The sequence below is a fragment of the Perognathus longimembris genome, chromosome 20 (genome assembly GCF_023159225.1).
Source record: "Perognathus longimembris pacificus isolate PPM17 chromosome 20, ASM2315922v1, whole genome shotgun sequence".
NCBI lineage: Eukaryota > Metazoa > Chordata > Mammalia > Rodentia > Heteromyidae > Perognathus > Perognathus longimembris.
In genome coordinates, this window is record NC_063180.1 from 19,136,336 (window position 1) to 19,152,195 (window position 15,860).

The following is a 15,860-nucleotide window of genomic DNA, read 5'->3' on the forward strand; positions in this document are numbered from 1 at the left end:
CATCTCCCTCCCTGACTTTTTTTCAATGCCAGTCCTGGGCTTGAACTCAGGGACGGTGTAGTGTCCAAGCCTTTTATTCTTTTCTTTCTGGTTTTTGTTTTCTCAAGGCTAGTGCTCTACCACTTTCACCACAGCTCCACTTCCTACTCTTTGGTAGTTTATGAAAGATAAGAATCAAGAGTCAGCCACGGCTGGCTTTAAACTGTGATCCTCAGATCTCAGTCTCCTAAATTGCTAGGACTACTGGCGTGTACCACCAATGCCTGGCCTTTCATGACTCCTTTATTTCTCTCTCTCTCTCTCTCTCTCTCTCTCTCTCTCTCTCTCTCTCTCTCTCTCTCTCTCTCTCTCTCTCTCTCTCTCTCTCTCTCTCTCTCTTCTTTCTTTGCCAGTCCTGGGGCTTGCACCGTCCCTGAGCTTCTTTTGCTAGTACTCTACCACTTGAGCCACAGCTTCACCTCCAGCTTTTTCTGTGTATGTGGTAGTGAGGTGTAGGGGATGGCTATGCCTTTAAGACCTGGGGTGGCTAGCTGCTGGGCCAGCAGCTAGCCCGTCTCACCTCCTTCTGGGTTATGCCGGAAGAGATGCCAAACCAGCCCCTGCCTCTCGGTGGAGAGCAAGTGTGTTGTGATGGTGCTGGCTGACCCAGAGATGGAGCCAAGAGGTCTCTGCCTCTGTGGGAAGTTCCGTGACATCACCATGATGTACAGATCATTAGCCAATCACTAGTGCCTAGCTAGGCGCTCCAAGTCCCTCCCCTTCCCACCGTCACTGCTGGTATAAGTGTATTTGCACTTCCCCCTATTAAACGGAAATCCAAGGAGCTTTCCCCGAAGAAGTCCACGTGTCTCGCGCTTTTGTTCTTAGTAAGACAAGGGGGAGGAAGGGCTCTTCGCATTCACACACAGGTTCTGAGGCTTTCACGTAACCCTCACTCCAGCCTTGCTGCCTGCAGGTCAGGCAGCTCATGCTTGAGGGCAAAAGGGGTTACTCGGGAGATAGAGACAGCCCAACAGTGAGGAATCAAACCCAGGGCATCATGCATGCTAGGCAAGCACTCTATCTACCACTAAGCCACATTCCCAGCCCCCTTCCTGACTTAATCCTGTCTCTCTCACAGAGAGATTCCCAATATGCACATCCTGTCCTCACCCCAACAAATCTAAAGATTTCAGTTCTACTGTGAATCTCCTAAATCCATGTCTGTGAGGCCTGTTTTCAACCTGGGGTTCCGAATTTAGTCTCAGCCATCAGCCACGCAGCTCTGACAATTTCCTCTCCACTGGCTCTGTATTCAGCCTGAAGCTCTGGGACTGGTGAGTCTGCCCAGCTGTGGGTGCACTGTCCTTCCTGGCTGTGGGTGATGCAATATACTGGGGGGTGGGAGGATGAGACTGAGTGACAAAGTGACACAATTAAATAAATAGGGGCAAAGGCCACCCCTTCTGTCTCCAAAAGCATCAACACACACGGTCTCGGCCATCACAGCCATTCACCTCCACCGCCACCATGCTGGCCTCAGTCATGCTCCTGGCCCTGGCCGTCCTGAGCGCCCTGATGCTGATGTCTGTCTGGAATCAGAAGTTCTGGAGGAAGATGCCTCCTGGCCCCATCCCACTGCCCCTCATTGGGAATTACCTCCAGCTGGATGCAGGAGACATGTACAATGCCCTTATGAAGGTACAGCCTAGCAGGGAGATGGGTGGCCCCTGGTGGGTATAGAATTTGCCTCAGTTTCACCTAGCTAACGCGAGACAGAATATTGGCAGGGTAAACCAGAGGGTTAGCCAGAGATTGGCAGATTCAGTAGACAAGCCCAAGCTAGAAACAACCAGATTTTTGGATCTTCAATGCCCTGATGATCAAAATCATACTGGGCCAGGGGGCACTGCTCTATTGAGCTCACCCCTGTCATCCTAGCTACTCTGGAGGCTGAGAGCTGAGGATCGCAGTTCAAAGCCAGCCCAGGCAGGAAGGCCTATGGAACTCTTTATCTCCAGTGAACCACCAAGGAGGCCGGAAGTGGAGCTGTAGCTCAAGTGGTAGAGCGTCAGCCTTGAGGGGGGAAAAAAGACAAGCAAGATGGGTTTGGAGGCATGGCTCCATTGGTAGGGCGCTAGCCAATGAGCAAAAGCATCAGGTACCCAGTTTCAGTCCCAGTCTCAGACCCATCCATGAGAAAAAAGAAGACGTGAAGGGAGGGAGGGAGAGAAAGAAAGAAAGCCAGCCAAGCAAGAACATGAGGCTCTGAGTTCAAGGTCCAGTACCAGCATGACTGACTTCTGGGGGGGACATAGCGATGAGCCAAGGCAGTCCCCACTCTCCTCATCCTCCCCTTCAGATGAGCGAGCACTATGGCCCCGTGTTCTTGGTCCACCTGGGGCTCCGCCGGATCGTGGTGCTGTGTGGGTATCACACTGTGAAGGAGGCCCTGGTCGACCAGGCCGAGGAGTTCAGTGGGCGAGGCCAGCAGGCCACCTTCAACACGCTCTTCGACGACTATGGTGAGGGAGCCGTCACTGGTAGGGAGCTGGGCCTGCTGATGGTGTCATTCCTCCATCTTTCCCTCTCAGATCCCCTCTAAGACTCACCGCCTGCTTCTCTGCATCCCTCTCCGTCCCAAGCCATGGTCCCTGACCTTGTGGGACCCATTTTCTCCCTGCCTCCCTCGACCTCTGTTTCTTCCCCTCACACTAGGTGTCTTTTCTTTCTTAGAAACCCTTGAGAAGCCAAGCCAGCTCTGGTAGATCCCACCTGTAATCAGAGCTACTTGGGAGGCTGAGATTTGAGGATCATGGTTCAAAAGCCAGCCAAATTCAAGATTCTTATGTACAACAAACCAGCAAAAAAAAAGACAGACATGGAGCTGTGGCTCAAGTGGTAGAGCCTTGAGTGGGATAGGATCCAGGCCTTGAGTTAGAGTGGACCCAGCACAAAAAATCTAAAAACAACAACAAGAAGAAAAAATAACTTCTTGAGAGCCCCTTGTTGGAATCTAGCTTTTTCCCCCTTTTCCTCATGTTTTTGTGTGTTGATATTGCCCAGATTCTCTATTTCCCCCCATTTCCTTGGCCCCCTCTCCCTTCCCTTTTCTCCTCCCAAATCTCATGCAAAATCATCTCGAATGTTCCCTCGTTACAATCTCCTAGAAATAACCTCTCCTCTTTCCAGACCTTCTCCGGGTCCTTTTCCCTGATTTATCTTTCTTGCCAACTCAGTATGGAAAATGTCACAAACTTTTTACCCATGCCAAGTCTCCACAATCTCAGTCCCTTCCTTCTTTCCCTTTTCCCTTCCCTCCCAGCACTGCAGTATCTCTCAATCTTTCTCTTTCTCTGCTTCTATTCACCTCTCTCTCTCTCTCTCTCTCTCTCTCTCTCTCTCTCTCTCTCTCTCTCTCTCTCTCTCTCTCTCTCTCTCTCGTGTGTGTGTGTGTGTGTGTGTGTGCTGGTACTGGTACTGGTGCTTGAACTCAGGGCCTGGGTACTGTCCCTTAAGACTTTCATTTTTGGTTTTTTGCTCAGGAACGGCACTCTAACACTTGATCCATAGCTTCACTCCAGCTTTTAGTGAGTTCATTGGAGATAAGAGTCTCTCAGACTTTCCTGTCCCAACTGGCTTTGAACCATGATCCTCATTCTCAGCCTCCTGAGTATCTAGGATGACAGGCATGAGCCACTGGCGCCTAGCCTCCGATCTTGCCTTTCTGCCTCTCCTTCTGTTTGACATTGTCTACACAGGCACTTTTCCTGTGTGTGTCTGAGATGGGTTCTAAATTTTTTTGATCTTTGAGCTCTTCTCTTTGCCCCTCCGTATCCTTCCCTTCCCCTCCTCTCCTCTCTCCTCTTTTATCTCCCCTTCCCTTCCCTTCTTCTCTCCTTTCTTTCCACTCTCCTTCCCTTCCCTCCCTTTTTCTTCTTCTTCCTCCTCCTCCTCCTCTTCCTCTCTCTCTCCCTCTTGCCCTCTTTGCCCCCCTCCTCCCAGTTCCCCTCATCCGGGGTGTGGGTGTCCCCCCAGGTCCCTCTGACATCCTCCCTCCTCAGGCCTGGCGCTGAGCAATGGGGAGCGTGCCAAGCAGATGCGGCGCTTCGCCATCACCACGCTGCGGGACTTCGGCGTGGGCAAGCGCGGCATCGAGGAGCGCATCCAGGAAGAGGCGAGCTTCCTCATCAAGAGGCTGAGGGGTACCAATGGTGAGCAAGGGAGGACCCGGTCTTGTTGGGCTTAAAACGGACTCCACATACCGGACACGCAGGGGTGATGGGTTAGGGCTTGCACTGGTCTGTGCTGCAAGGCCTGGAACTCTGGGGCAGGAGTTCACTGGTTCGAGGCTGCTGTGTCCTCAGATGCTCGACTGATGCAGCCCACCAAGGTGACTCTTTTTTCATTTCTTTTGTCAGTCCTGGGGCTTGAACTCAAGGCTTGGGTGCTGTCCCTAAGCTCTTTCACTCAAAGCTAGTGCTCTATCACTGTGAGCCACAGCTCCATTTCTGGTTTTCTGGTGGTCTATTGAAGATAAGGGTCTCATGGACTTTCCTGCTCACACTGGCTTTGAATCAAGATCCTCAGATCTCAGCCTCCTGAGTAGCTAGGATGACAGGCGTGAGCCACTGTGCCCTCCTGGCTTCAAGTTGACTCTTGGCCAAGTCCTCCTCTCCCCTTAACCCTGCTCACCCACCAGGTGCCTTCATTGACCCCACCTTCTACCTGAGCCAAACTGTCTCCAATGTCATCAGCTCCGTGGTGTTCGGGGACCGCTTCGACTATGAGGACGAAGAGTTACGGTCGCTGCTGAAGATGATGATGACGATCAACGCATTTGCAGCTTCACCTATGGGCCAGGTGACCAATGCCCACTCTTCCTACTCCCCCCAGCCCCCACCATGTCTGTCTAATGGCCTGAACTCAGGGCCTAAGCACAGTCCTTGAGCTTTTGAACTCAAGGCTACTGCTCTTGAATCACAGTGCCACTTCTGGCTTTTTGGTGATTCACTGGAGATAAAAGTCTCACGGACTTTCCTGCCCTGGGTTGGCTTTGAACCATGAGCCCTCAGATCTCAGCCCCCTGAGTAGCTGGGATGCCAGGCATGAGCCCCCAGTGCCCACTTTAATTGTCTTTCTTTCGTATCCCCCCTTCTTCCCACCCTCCAGATCTATGATATGTTCTATTCCATCATGAAATACTTTCCAGGACCACAGAGAAAGATCTCTAAAAGCATTCAGGGGCTGGAGGAATTCATCACCAAGAAGGTGGAGCAGAACCAACGCACCCTGGATCCCAACTCCCCTCGAGACTTCATCGACTCCTTCCTCATCCACATGCTGGAGGTGCGTGCAGCAGCCCCTCCCCCAAGGGGGGTGAAGAACTACTAAGCTAGGAAGAAGGAAATCAGGCTGGGGAGTATGGAGGAGAGAGGCACAATCAAATGGAGCCCTATTATAATCATCTCACAGTCCCCCTCATAATTAAACAGGCACCAATGGCTCATGCCTGTCATCCTAGCCACTCAGGAGGCTGAGATCTGAGAATCGTGGTTGGAAACCAGCCTGGACAGGAAAGCCTGGGAGATTCTTATCTCCAATGAACCACCAAAAAGCCAGAAGTAGAGCTGTGGCTCAAATGGTAGAGCTCCAGCCTTGAATAAAACAACTAAGAGTCCAGTATATACACACACACAAACACACACACACACACACATTACAGTTTCATCTACTGTGTATGTGTGTGTGTGTGTGTGCGCGCGCCTGTATGTATGCCAGTACTGAGGCTTGAACTCAGGGCCTGGGCACTCTCCAATTTTTCTACTCAGAGCTAGTATTCTACCACTTGAGCCACAGCTCCACTTCCAGCTTTTTTTTTTTTCCTGGTCCTGGGCCTTGAACTCTGGGCCTGGATTCTGTCACTGAGCTGCTTTTGTTCTAGGTTAGCACTCTACCACTTGAGCTACAGCCTTTTTCGGTGATTAGAGATAAGAGTCAAACGGATTTTCCTGGCTAGGCTGCCTTCAAATCACAATCCTCAGATCTCAGCCTCCTGCATAGCTAGGATGACAGGCGTGAGCCACTGGCACTTGACTCAGAGAGATAAGAAATTTACTCTTGGTAATTTCTTTCCTAGGCTGGCTTTGAACCGAGATCCTCTAGATCTCAGCTTCCTGAATAGGTTGGACAACAGACGTGAGCCACAGTGCCTGGCCTCATTTTAGCTTTGACCCCAGTTTTACAGAGGAAGAATGTACATCCCAGAGACTCAAATGGTGACTTCCCTAAGCACACATGAACGAAGGCCTGCACCCTAGCTCCTCTCAGCTCTACTGTTCTAAGCCTTTTAGGCTCCACCCTGTCTAATACTTCGTACATATCAAATATACCTGGGGGGACAAGTGGCCTGGCTTTACAGGTGGCCTGACACGAGAGGTCCCACCCTAATTGTATGTCAGTCTCCCTTCTGGGGGGAAAAAAAAGATAAGGATTTATGAAATTTGGAGGCTAAAGGATTTGGAAAACTTTCAAAGTACTTACAGGAGTCAGATGCTATCATTTAAAGTTCTGTCTCAGAAAATGTGTCCCTAAGTCTCTGTGACACCCTCACAGTGACATATCTGCCCTTCTTCTCCACAGGGCCTCTCTCCCTTGCTTTCTAAAATACTCCTACCATTCAAAGAGTAACAACAGCCAGGCACCAGTGATTCACGCCTGTAATTCCAACTACTCAGGAGGCTGAGATCAGAGGGTTGCGGTTCAAAGCCAGCCCAGGCAGGAAAGTTTGTAAGACTCTTATCTCCAATTAACCAAAAGCAAAACAAAGCAAAATAGAAGTGGAGCTGTGGCTTAAGTGGGAGAGCACTAACCTTTGAGCAAAGCATGGGGTCAATGCCCAGCCCCAGAACTGGCACAAAAACAAACAAACAACAACAACAAAAAAGAATAACCACCAAGCTGAAAGTCAAAGGACAGATAGTTTGAGCTTGGCAGAAAAGCATTTGGGGGCAGCCAGGGCAATGGGAAAAGTCTGGCAGATCTAGAGTTTGTCTTTCTAAGGATCATGGTTCAAGCCAGTCTGGACAGGAAAGTCCATGAGACTCCGATCTCCAGTGAACCACCAAAAAAAGCCAAAAGTGGAGCTGTGGCTCAAGCGGTAAAACACTAGTACCGAGCAAGAAAGAAAATCAGGGACAGTGGCCAGGCCCTGAGTCCAAGCCCCAGTGCACACGGACACGCCATCAGAATGAACCCAAGATGGTGATAGCAGACAGATTCAAGCCAAAGGCTTTTCTCCCTGCAGGAGAAGAAGAAAAACCCCAACACAGAGTTCTGCATGAAGAACCTCGTGATGTCAGCCCTGAGTCTCTTCTTTGCAGGCTCAGAAACCACCAGCTCCACACTCCGTTATGGCTTCCTGCTGCTTCTGAAACATCCAGAGGTGGAGGGTAAGGCTGGAGGGCACAGGAAGCAGGGGCCCCTCCACAAGCCCTGGAAACGCCTCTGACATCCACGCATGCCCACAAGTGTTGATCCTCAGACATGCCCTTGCATGGGGATTTTGTTGTTAAAACGGCACAAGTTTCCAGGGCCTCTTGGTCAATCACAGATATAGGTTAAAAATTAAGTATGAAGCCAGGTTCCCGTGGCTCCCATCTGTAATCCCACCTTACTTGGGAGGCTGAGATCTGAGGATTGTGGTTCAATGTCAGCCCAGGTAGGAAAGCCTGTGAGACTCTTATCTCTAATGAACACCAGCCAAAAACCCAGAAGTGGCACCATGGCGCAAGTGATAGAGTGCTCTTTGGACTCTCATCCTTGCATTCGTAAACACGCACACCTCCCCCCACCACCTCAGCCAAGGTCCATGAGGAGATTGACCTGGTGATCGGAAGGAACCGGCAGCCCCAGTTCGAGGACCGCCACAAGATGCCCTACACGGAGGCGGTGATCTACGAAATCCAGAGATTCGCCAACTTTGCCCCCATGGGCATTCCTCGCAGGGTCACCAAGGACACCCGATTTCGGGGCTTCTTCCTCCCTAAGGTGCACCCCTCCTTACTCCCCGAGATGCCAGAACAGCTTTCCAACCCTCACCCAACAATTGCTGACTGCAACACGTTACCCCAGCTGTCCCTCTCAGACTCCCCAACATCCTGCTGTCTTCTCCCCACCCCCAAATGCCTCAAGAGGATTTGACCATTGGTGCCCAACTCTCTGTCTCCACAGAGGTGACACCCCCGGCCTCCAGCCCCCCCTCAAAAAAATTCCTGCCTTGAAAGATACCAGCTGTGGCTAGGCACTGGTGCTCATGTCTGTTGTCCTAGCTACTCAGGACACTGAAATCTGAGGATCATGATTCAAAGCCAGCCCAGGAAGGAAAGTCCATGAGGCTCTTATCTCCAATAAACCACCAGAAAACTGGAAATGGGGCTGTGGTTCAAATGGTAGAGCACTAGCCTTGAGTGAAAAAGCTCAGGGACAGCACCCAGGCCTTGAGTTCAAGCCCCAGGACCAGCTCAGGTGCAAATACACACACATATACACACACATACACACACACACACACACACACACACACACGAGTATGCACCAGCTAGGTCCCAGACTTTCTGCTTCAAGAGACCCAAATGTAATATTTCCCATGCTGCATAGTGGTGCTGCTCCCCTAAATTCCCTCCCTCGTGGACCCCCAGCTCCACTGCTTCTTTTTCTCTTCACCTGGGTCTCTGCAACTTCCCACCCTCCCACCATCTCTAGTAAAGATGAGTCAGCCTTGAACACACTGATGGCTTGATCTTCCTAATCAAATCTCCCCTCCTCCTCCTCTTCCTCCTTCTCCTCCTCCTTCTCCTCCTCCTCTCCTTTTTAGGGTACTGAAGTGTTCCCCATGCTGGGCTCTGTGCTGAATGACCCCAAGTTCTTCCCCAACCCTGGAGATTTCAATCCTCAACACTTCCTGGATGACAAGGGACAGTTTAAGAAGAGTGACGCTTTTGTCCCCTTTTCCATCGGTGAGTGACCAGCATTGGCCACTGGGCCATGGCTCACAGCAAAGGGCACATCTGTGCGCCCCAGCCCCTCTCTGAGCCACAGATTCATTAGAGCCTTTCTCCAGCTTGGAAGGTCCTCTTGCAGCCAACCAGGAGAATCACAAATAACTGTAAAGGACCAAGCATCTACACCCAAGCCAAAAGTAATGTGCAAATCTCTTTCAGAGATGGGGGGAAGTGGGAATCAAAGGTCAGAGTTAGTCGTTAATCTTTCCAAAGACACAACCAGTTCTCCCAACTTTTAGGAAGGAGAGGAGATCCGGGTGCCAGTGCCTCACACCTGTCATCCTAGTTCCTCAGGAGGCTGAGGTCTAAGGATGATGGTTCAAAGCCAGTTGGAGGAGGAGAGTCTGTAAGACTCTTATCTTGAATGAATCACTGAAGAGCCAGAAGTAGAGAGATGGCTCAAGTGGTAGAGTGCTAGCCTTGAGCAGAAAAAGCTAAGGAAAAGTGCCCAGGTTCTGAGTTCAAGACCCAGGACTGGCACAAGAGAAAAGACAGAAAGAAAGAATGATAGACTGACAGAAAGGAAGGAATGGAGGAAGGGAGGGAGGGAGGGAGAAAGGGAGAGAGGGAGGGAAGGAAGGAAATAAGGAAGGGGAGGGAAGGAGGGAGGGAAGGAAAGAAACACTGAAAAAAGAGAGAGAAAGAAAGGAGGGGGGAAAAGGAGGGAGGGAGGGAAGGAGGAAGGAAGGAAGGAAGGAAAGTAGGGAAAGATAAAGAAAGACAAAAGGGAAGGGGGAAAGAAGGAAGGAAGGAAGAGAAAAAAGAGGGGAGAAAGGAAAAAGGGAAGGAAGAAATGAAAAAGAAAGGAAGGAAGAAGGGAAAAGAAAGGAAGGAATGCCAGGTTCCAGTGGGTCATACCTGCAATCCTAGCTACTCAAGAGGCTGAGATCTGAGGATCACAGTTCAAAGCCAGCCCAGGCAAGAAAGTCCATGAGACTGTTATCTCCAACTAACCACCAGAAAACCAGAAATGGAGTTGTAGCTCAAGTGGCAGAGTTCTGGCCATGAGCTGAAGAGCTCGGGGACAGTGCCTAGGCCCAGCGTTCAAGCCCTACGACTGACAAAACTAAAACAAAAAAAAAGAAGGAAGGAAGGACATGACAGTACAGCTGTCTTATTTTCTTATTTGAGAGTAGTTGGGGGTACAGACATCAAGATTTCCCATTGCTCTAGCCCGTCTCTTATATGAGGGACTCTGGGCTCAGAGAGAATGTTGCACTTTGTTTTGGAGCCCCCCTCTCCCTTACGGAACCCAGCCTGAGGCTCCCTATCGAAGCTGGTCCCCAGGGAGCTGGCTTCACCCTGTGTTTCCTCCCTCTTCTACTCTGCAGGGAAGCGGTACTGCTTGGGAGAGGGCCTGGCTAAAATGGAGCTCTTTCTCCTCTTCACCACCATCTTGCAGAACTTCCGCTTCAAGTCCCCAAAGGCTCCCCAGGACATCAAAGTGTCCCCTGATTCCCTCGGCTTTACCAGAATCCTACCAAAATACACCTTGAGTTTTCTGCCTCTCTGAGCCCCCCAAGGCTGGGCCAGGGAAGGAAGAGTGGGTGAGGCTGGGGGGAAATGGAGGGGCAGGAAGTGGACCATAAGCATAGGATAGGGAGAAAGAAGAAAGAGAGTGGGGAGAGGGGTAGGGAGGGGATGTATAGGTGAGAACGCTGAAAGGGGGGACATTGATCTAGATATATTTTATTCATAAACTGCTTTGTCAAACAGCAACTCCTTCGTACAACTACTTAAAGATAATTTTTAAAAGAATAAAGACTAAAAAGAAAACATAGGGGCTGGGGATATGGCCTAGTAGCAAGAGTGCCTGCCTCATATACATGAGGCCCTGGGTTCGATTCCCCAGCACCACATATACAGAAAATGGCCAGAAGTGGCGCTGTGGCTCAAGTGGCAGAGTGCTAGCCTTGAACAAAAAGAAGCCAGGGACAGGGCTCAGGCCCTGAGTCCAAACCCCAGGACTGGCCAAAAAAAAAAAAAAAGAAAACATACTCACCTTGCAAAGAAACAGAAGAGGGATAATGTACTCTACTGAGGCAGAATATAGTAATAACAATAGATAATAACAGCAATGATAGATAATAGTAATAATAGATGCTACTACTAATAACAGTAGATGTTTTTCATTGTGCAAGTCAGCTTTTTGCTAAAGATATCTCATGATTCCCCCACTTGAGTGTTTGCAACCCAGGAAAAGTGCTCCAGCCTGCTTTATAAGAAACAAAGCTGCCAGGTGCTGGTGGTTCACGCCTGTCATCTTACCTCCTTGGGAGGCTAAGATCTGAGGATCACAGTTCAAAGCCATCCCAGGCAGGAAAGTCCATGAAACTCTCATCTCCAGTAAGCTACTCAGAAGAATCAGAAGTGGTGCAGTGGCTCAAGTGGTAGAGCACTAGCCTTCAGCCATAGAGGTTCAGGGACGGTGCCCAGGCCTTGAGTTCATGCCTTGACCAGACAATGAAGAGAGGAGAGGAGGGGAGGGGAGGGGAGGGGAGGAGAGGGGAAAAGAACAAAGCTGAGGCTTAGAAAGTTATGACTAGCTGAATGTAAGTGGTGGCTCACACCTGTCATCCTAGCTACTGAGGAAGCTGAGATCTGAGACTCACAGTTCAAAGTCAGCCCAGGCAGAAAAGTCCATGAAACTCTAATGAACAAGCAAAAAGCCAGTATTTTAGCGATAATGAAAAAAGTATTATAGAGTTGGGCATTGGATCCACAACCATGTGAATATAAAAATCATTGAATCATACATATTAAGTGGGTGAATTGTATGGTATGTGAATTATATCTCAATAAAACTTTTTTTTAAATGAAGAAAAAGCCAGAGATGGAAGTGTGGTGTCAGTGGTAGAGCACCAACCTTGAGGGAAAGAGCCAAACAAGAGCTGAGGCCTTGAGTTCAAAGCCAAGTACCAGAACACACACACATACACACACACACACACACACACACACTTTCAAAACAGAACAGGACAGTGATCAAAGCAAGCATATAATATAAAATAATAATCAGAATTTTCATTAGCCCTCCTGGGAGATATAGATAAATTGACCAATCAATAGGTAGATATCCCAAGCATATATTAATACATTACTACATATTATATACTATATTATATACTATGGCATAGTATATGCAATATACTATACATATGCAATATTATATAGAATAATATATACTGTATGTCATTTATATATGATATAATTTATAATAATATATGTAATATAATGTTACATATAATACAATATATTATGCTATAACATAGAATATATCACATATCATAGGATCTATTTTATACTTTATATTTATATAATAGTATATATGGTATAATAGCATATAATATAATCCATAATAGTATATATAACAAAATAGTATAAGTTATCTAATATATTATATATAGCATGTGTGATATATGATAATATATAATATAATATGAAACATAATACACATTGTTATATAATATATATAACTATGTGATTTATATATATTAGTTACATATACACATACATTATATATACATATACAAAAATGCCTACATACATATGTACATACAGAAATCCCTCACCTATTATGAGAGTTACATTCCAGAGACCCCCACAATAGATGAGAATCTAAAAAGTAGCAGTGTTATATTTATTTTATCATTTATATATTTTAAGGCTTTATAAACCCTTCCTACTCTCCTATAAACTTTTCTAACTCTCTTATTAACTTTAACATTTTTATATTCTTTTAAATTTTTTAGGCAAAAATAATTAAAATCATAAATATTATATAAATCTCTATCTAGGTATCTATCTATATATCTATACTGCAAAATTCTGTGAAATCTCCACAATACAGAATTGGATATATTACTTTGTATTTATCTATATTTGCTGGTCCTGGAGCTTGACCTTGGGGCCTGGGCGCTGTCCCTGAGCCTCTTTGTGCTCAAGGCTAGTGCTCTACCACTTGAGCCCCAGCACCGCTTCATATGTATATATATATAAATAAAATCTCACAACACAGTGAAGCCACAAGAAGCAAACCCCGACACGGCGAGCGGTAACTGCATGACTGTATTTATCCCCTCAGTGGCTGGGTCTTCGTCTGCTCATCTTAGTTTTTCTGCAAAGGCAAATGATTTTGGAACTTGGAACACACCCTCCAGTAGAGACTTCTGGACCTCTATACCTTCCACTAAAACCTACAGCTTCTCCTCTGAGGTTCCTTCCCCCCCATCCCCAAAAACTCTCTCCCTCTATTGAAGTATGCAGGTGAACAGCCCCCGCCACCTCCCTAATGGAGCTGAGGCTGGGTTAGACCTGTGAGTTCTAGTCCCTGCACAGGGCCCTGTGGGCCGGGGGAGGGGGACGGGTCTGGGTGCCCTCCCACACCTTCGCACCCAGCCCAGGGCCTGCCATGTCCTTGGTGCCATCCATAAAGGCCTGTTGCTTGTCCTGGGGACCTGAAGTGCTGTCGCCAGCCACTTGAGAACTGTGGCTTATGGTGCAGTCCTAGAAGGCCAGTCATACAGAGACACACACCTCCATACACACACACCCTCCAAAGCCTGCAGGGACGTCACAAGCCCCTGGGGAGCTCCTCGGTGTATCCAGATCGTGGGAGTCTGTCCCCTGAGAACTCCAGGGGGCCACTAGGGAATTGCTCAATGGAGGAGCCTTGGTGCCCCCCCTCCCCCACACACACCATCCAGACCACGTGGACCTGGAGCAGGGCCTCCCCACCTCCCTTCCCCCCAGCCCCAGGCCAGGATGAACTCATCTGCACCCCTGGGAGCCCTGGGGCTGCATTTGAGGAGGGTGGGACAGGTTTGGGACCTCAGCACCTGTGATCCACGGTTCCATCCTGACCACAGCGATAGGCCTGTGCGTTGGCGACAGCACGACTTTGCCCAGGGCATGTTGGTAGTAGTTCCTCGGGGAGCTGGGTGTGGAAACAGTTACTCAGTGGCATATGTCTGTGTGTCAAATGTGTCAAATGTGATATCATCTTGGATGACCTATAATTTATATTTCATCTGAGATGTCTTTCTCTGATGTACGTATCAAGGTTGCTCTGATGAAGACTGATTAGCAACTGTTCTCAAATTTTCTTTCTTTCTTGGAAGAGCTTGAGAAGGATGAATGTTAATTCTTGAGATATTTGGTAACATTTACACTGGCATGAACCTGGCTTTGACTTTGTTAGGAGCTTTTTTTTTTTTTTTTTTTTGTAATTTTGGTTCACTTTCTTTTGATCATTCAGTTCAGATTTTCCATTTCTGAGTTTGGTTTATTTGGGGTATTTTAGGAGCCTTTTTTTCCTTTCATTTATCTTTTGCATTTTGTTTTGTTTTGTTTTTTGCCAGTTCTGGGGCTTGAACTCAGGGCCTGAGCACTGTCTCTGGCTTCTTTTTGCTCAAAGCTAGCACTCTGCCACTTGAGCCACAGCGCCACTTCTGGCTTTTTCTATATATGTGGTGCTGAGGAATTGAACCCAGGGCTTCATATATACAGGGCAAGCACTCTACCACTAGGCCATATTCCCAGCCACTTCTCATGCTTTTAAAGGATCTTCTGGGATGTTCTCTTGGCACTCTTGCCACTAGGCCATATTCTTTTGCTTTTTATATTTTATTTTCTTTATATGCTCCTTTCATTTCTTCATTTTGATTTGTGGCATATAATTTGCTAATGGTATTCCATTATACTTTCCCTTTCAGTTAGGAAGGCACTAGCACCCCACACTTATTTCGGATTCTTTATGTACAGATTTCCTGTTTTCTTCATTAGTCTAGCTTGTTGATTCAATCACTTTTTTTTTTTAATGCCAGTACTGTGCCATGCCCTTGGTGTTAAAAGGCCAGTTAGCACTCTACCACTTGAGCCACAGCTCGACTTCCAGTTTTCTGGTGGTTCATTGTAGATAAAAGTCTCATGGACTTTCCTGCTCTGGAAGGATTTGAACTGTGATCCACAGATCTCAGCCTCCTGAGTGGCTAGGATGGCAGGCATCTTAGCAGGTCCTCTTGCCATAAGGCCCCCAGAGGGTACTGGCGAAGGGTGATCTTAGTTCCTACCCAGCAGAATCACACTGCCCAGAGCACCAAGCTGTATTACTGAAGGGTGGCCACTCCTTTGAGGGGAGATGCTCTCTTCCAGAAGCCAATGTGCTATCCATAGTGGACAGATTGAATATTAGAATGCCCTACACCCCTTTCACAAGCCCCTTCCTTTTTTCTCTAAGACTGAGCTCAAAAAAGTCTAGGAAGGAACATTCACTTGAAATAAAACCACAAAGCTGGGTGCTGGGCTGGGGATATAGCCTAGTGGCAAGAGTGCCTGCCTCGGATACACGAGGCCCTAGGTTCAATTCCCTAGCACCACATATACAGAAAACGGCCAGAAGCGGCGCTGTGGCTCAAGTGGTAGAGTGCTAGCCTTGAGCGGGAAGAAGCCAGGGACAGTGCTCAGGCCCTGAGTCCAAGGCCCAGGACTGGCCAAAAAAAAAAAAAAGCTGGGTGCTGGTGACTCAGGCCTGTCATCCTAGCTATTCGGGAGGCTGAGATCTGAGGATTATGGTTCAAAGCCAGCCTGCAGGGCTGGGAATATGGCCTAGTGGCAAGAGTGCTTGCCTCGTACACATGAAGCCCTGGCTTCAATTCCTCAGCATCACATGTATAAAAAAAAAAAAAAAGGCCAGAAGTGGTGCTGTGGCTCAAGTGGTAGAATGCTAGCCTTGAGCAAAAAGAAGCCAAGGACAGTGCTCAGGCTCTGAGTTCAAGCCCCAGGACTGGCAAACAAAACAAAACAAAACAAAAGCCAGCC

At 48.1% G+C, this 15,860-nt stretch overlaps 1 protein-coding gene across 3 annotated transcripts; it reads left to right on the top strand.

Annotated features, from left to right (window-relative positions):
- Positions 1-1,509: 1,509 nt before the first annotated feature.
- LOC125338613 (cytochrome P450 2A4-like) lies at positions 1,510-10,619 on the top strand. 3 transcript variants are annotated; one of them, XM_048329521.1, is made up of 9 exons: positions 1,510-1,680; positions 2,342-2,504; positions 4,044-4,193; positions 4,682-4,842; positions 5,152-5,328; positions 7,289-7,430; positions 7,841-8,028; positions 8,855-8,996; positions 10,373-10,619. In XM_048329521.1, the coding sequence occupies exons 1-9, from the start codon at positions 1,510-1,512 to the stop codon at positions 10,552-10,554; spliced, it is 1,476 nt and encodes a 491-aa protein (XP_048185478.1). In that variant the 3' UTR covers positions 10,555-10,619. The 3 variants fall into 3 exon arrangements, with proteins under 3 accessions (XP_048185478.1, XP_048185479.1, XP_048185480.1); XM_048329522.1 differs by having other exon boundaries at positions 7,292-7,430; XM_048329523.1 differs by lacking the exon at positions 2,342-2,504 and having other exon boundaries at positions 1,510-1,690; positions 10,373-10,615.
- The last annotated feature ends 5,241 nt before the right edge of the window (positions 10,620-15,860 follow it).

Coding starts and splice junctions, on each gene's coding strand:
- LOC125338613 (XM_048329521.1), top strand. CDS start 1,510: ATGCTGGCCTCAGTCATGCTCCTGGCCCTGGCCGTCCTGAGCGCCCTG. Junction 4,194..4,681: donor GAGGCTGAGGGGTACCAATG/GTGAGCAAGGGA, acceptor CTCACCCACCAG/GTGCCTTCATTGACCCCACC. Junction 7,431..7,840: donor GAAACATCCAGAGGTGGAGG/GTAAGGCTGGAG, acceptor CCACCACCTCAG/CCAAGGTCCATGAGGAGATT.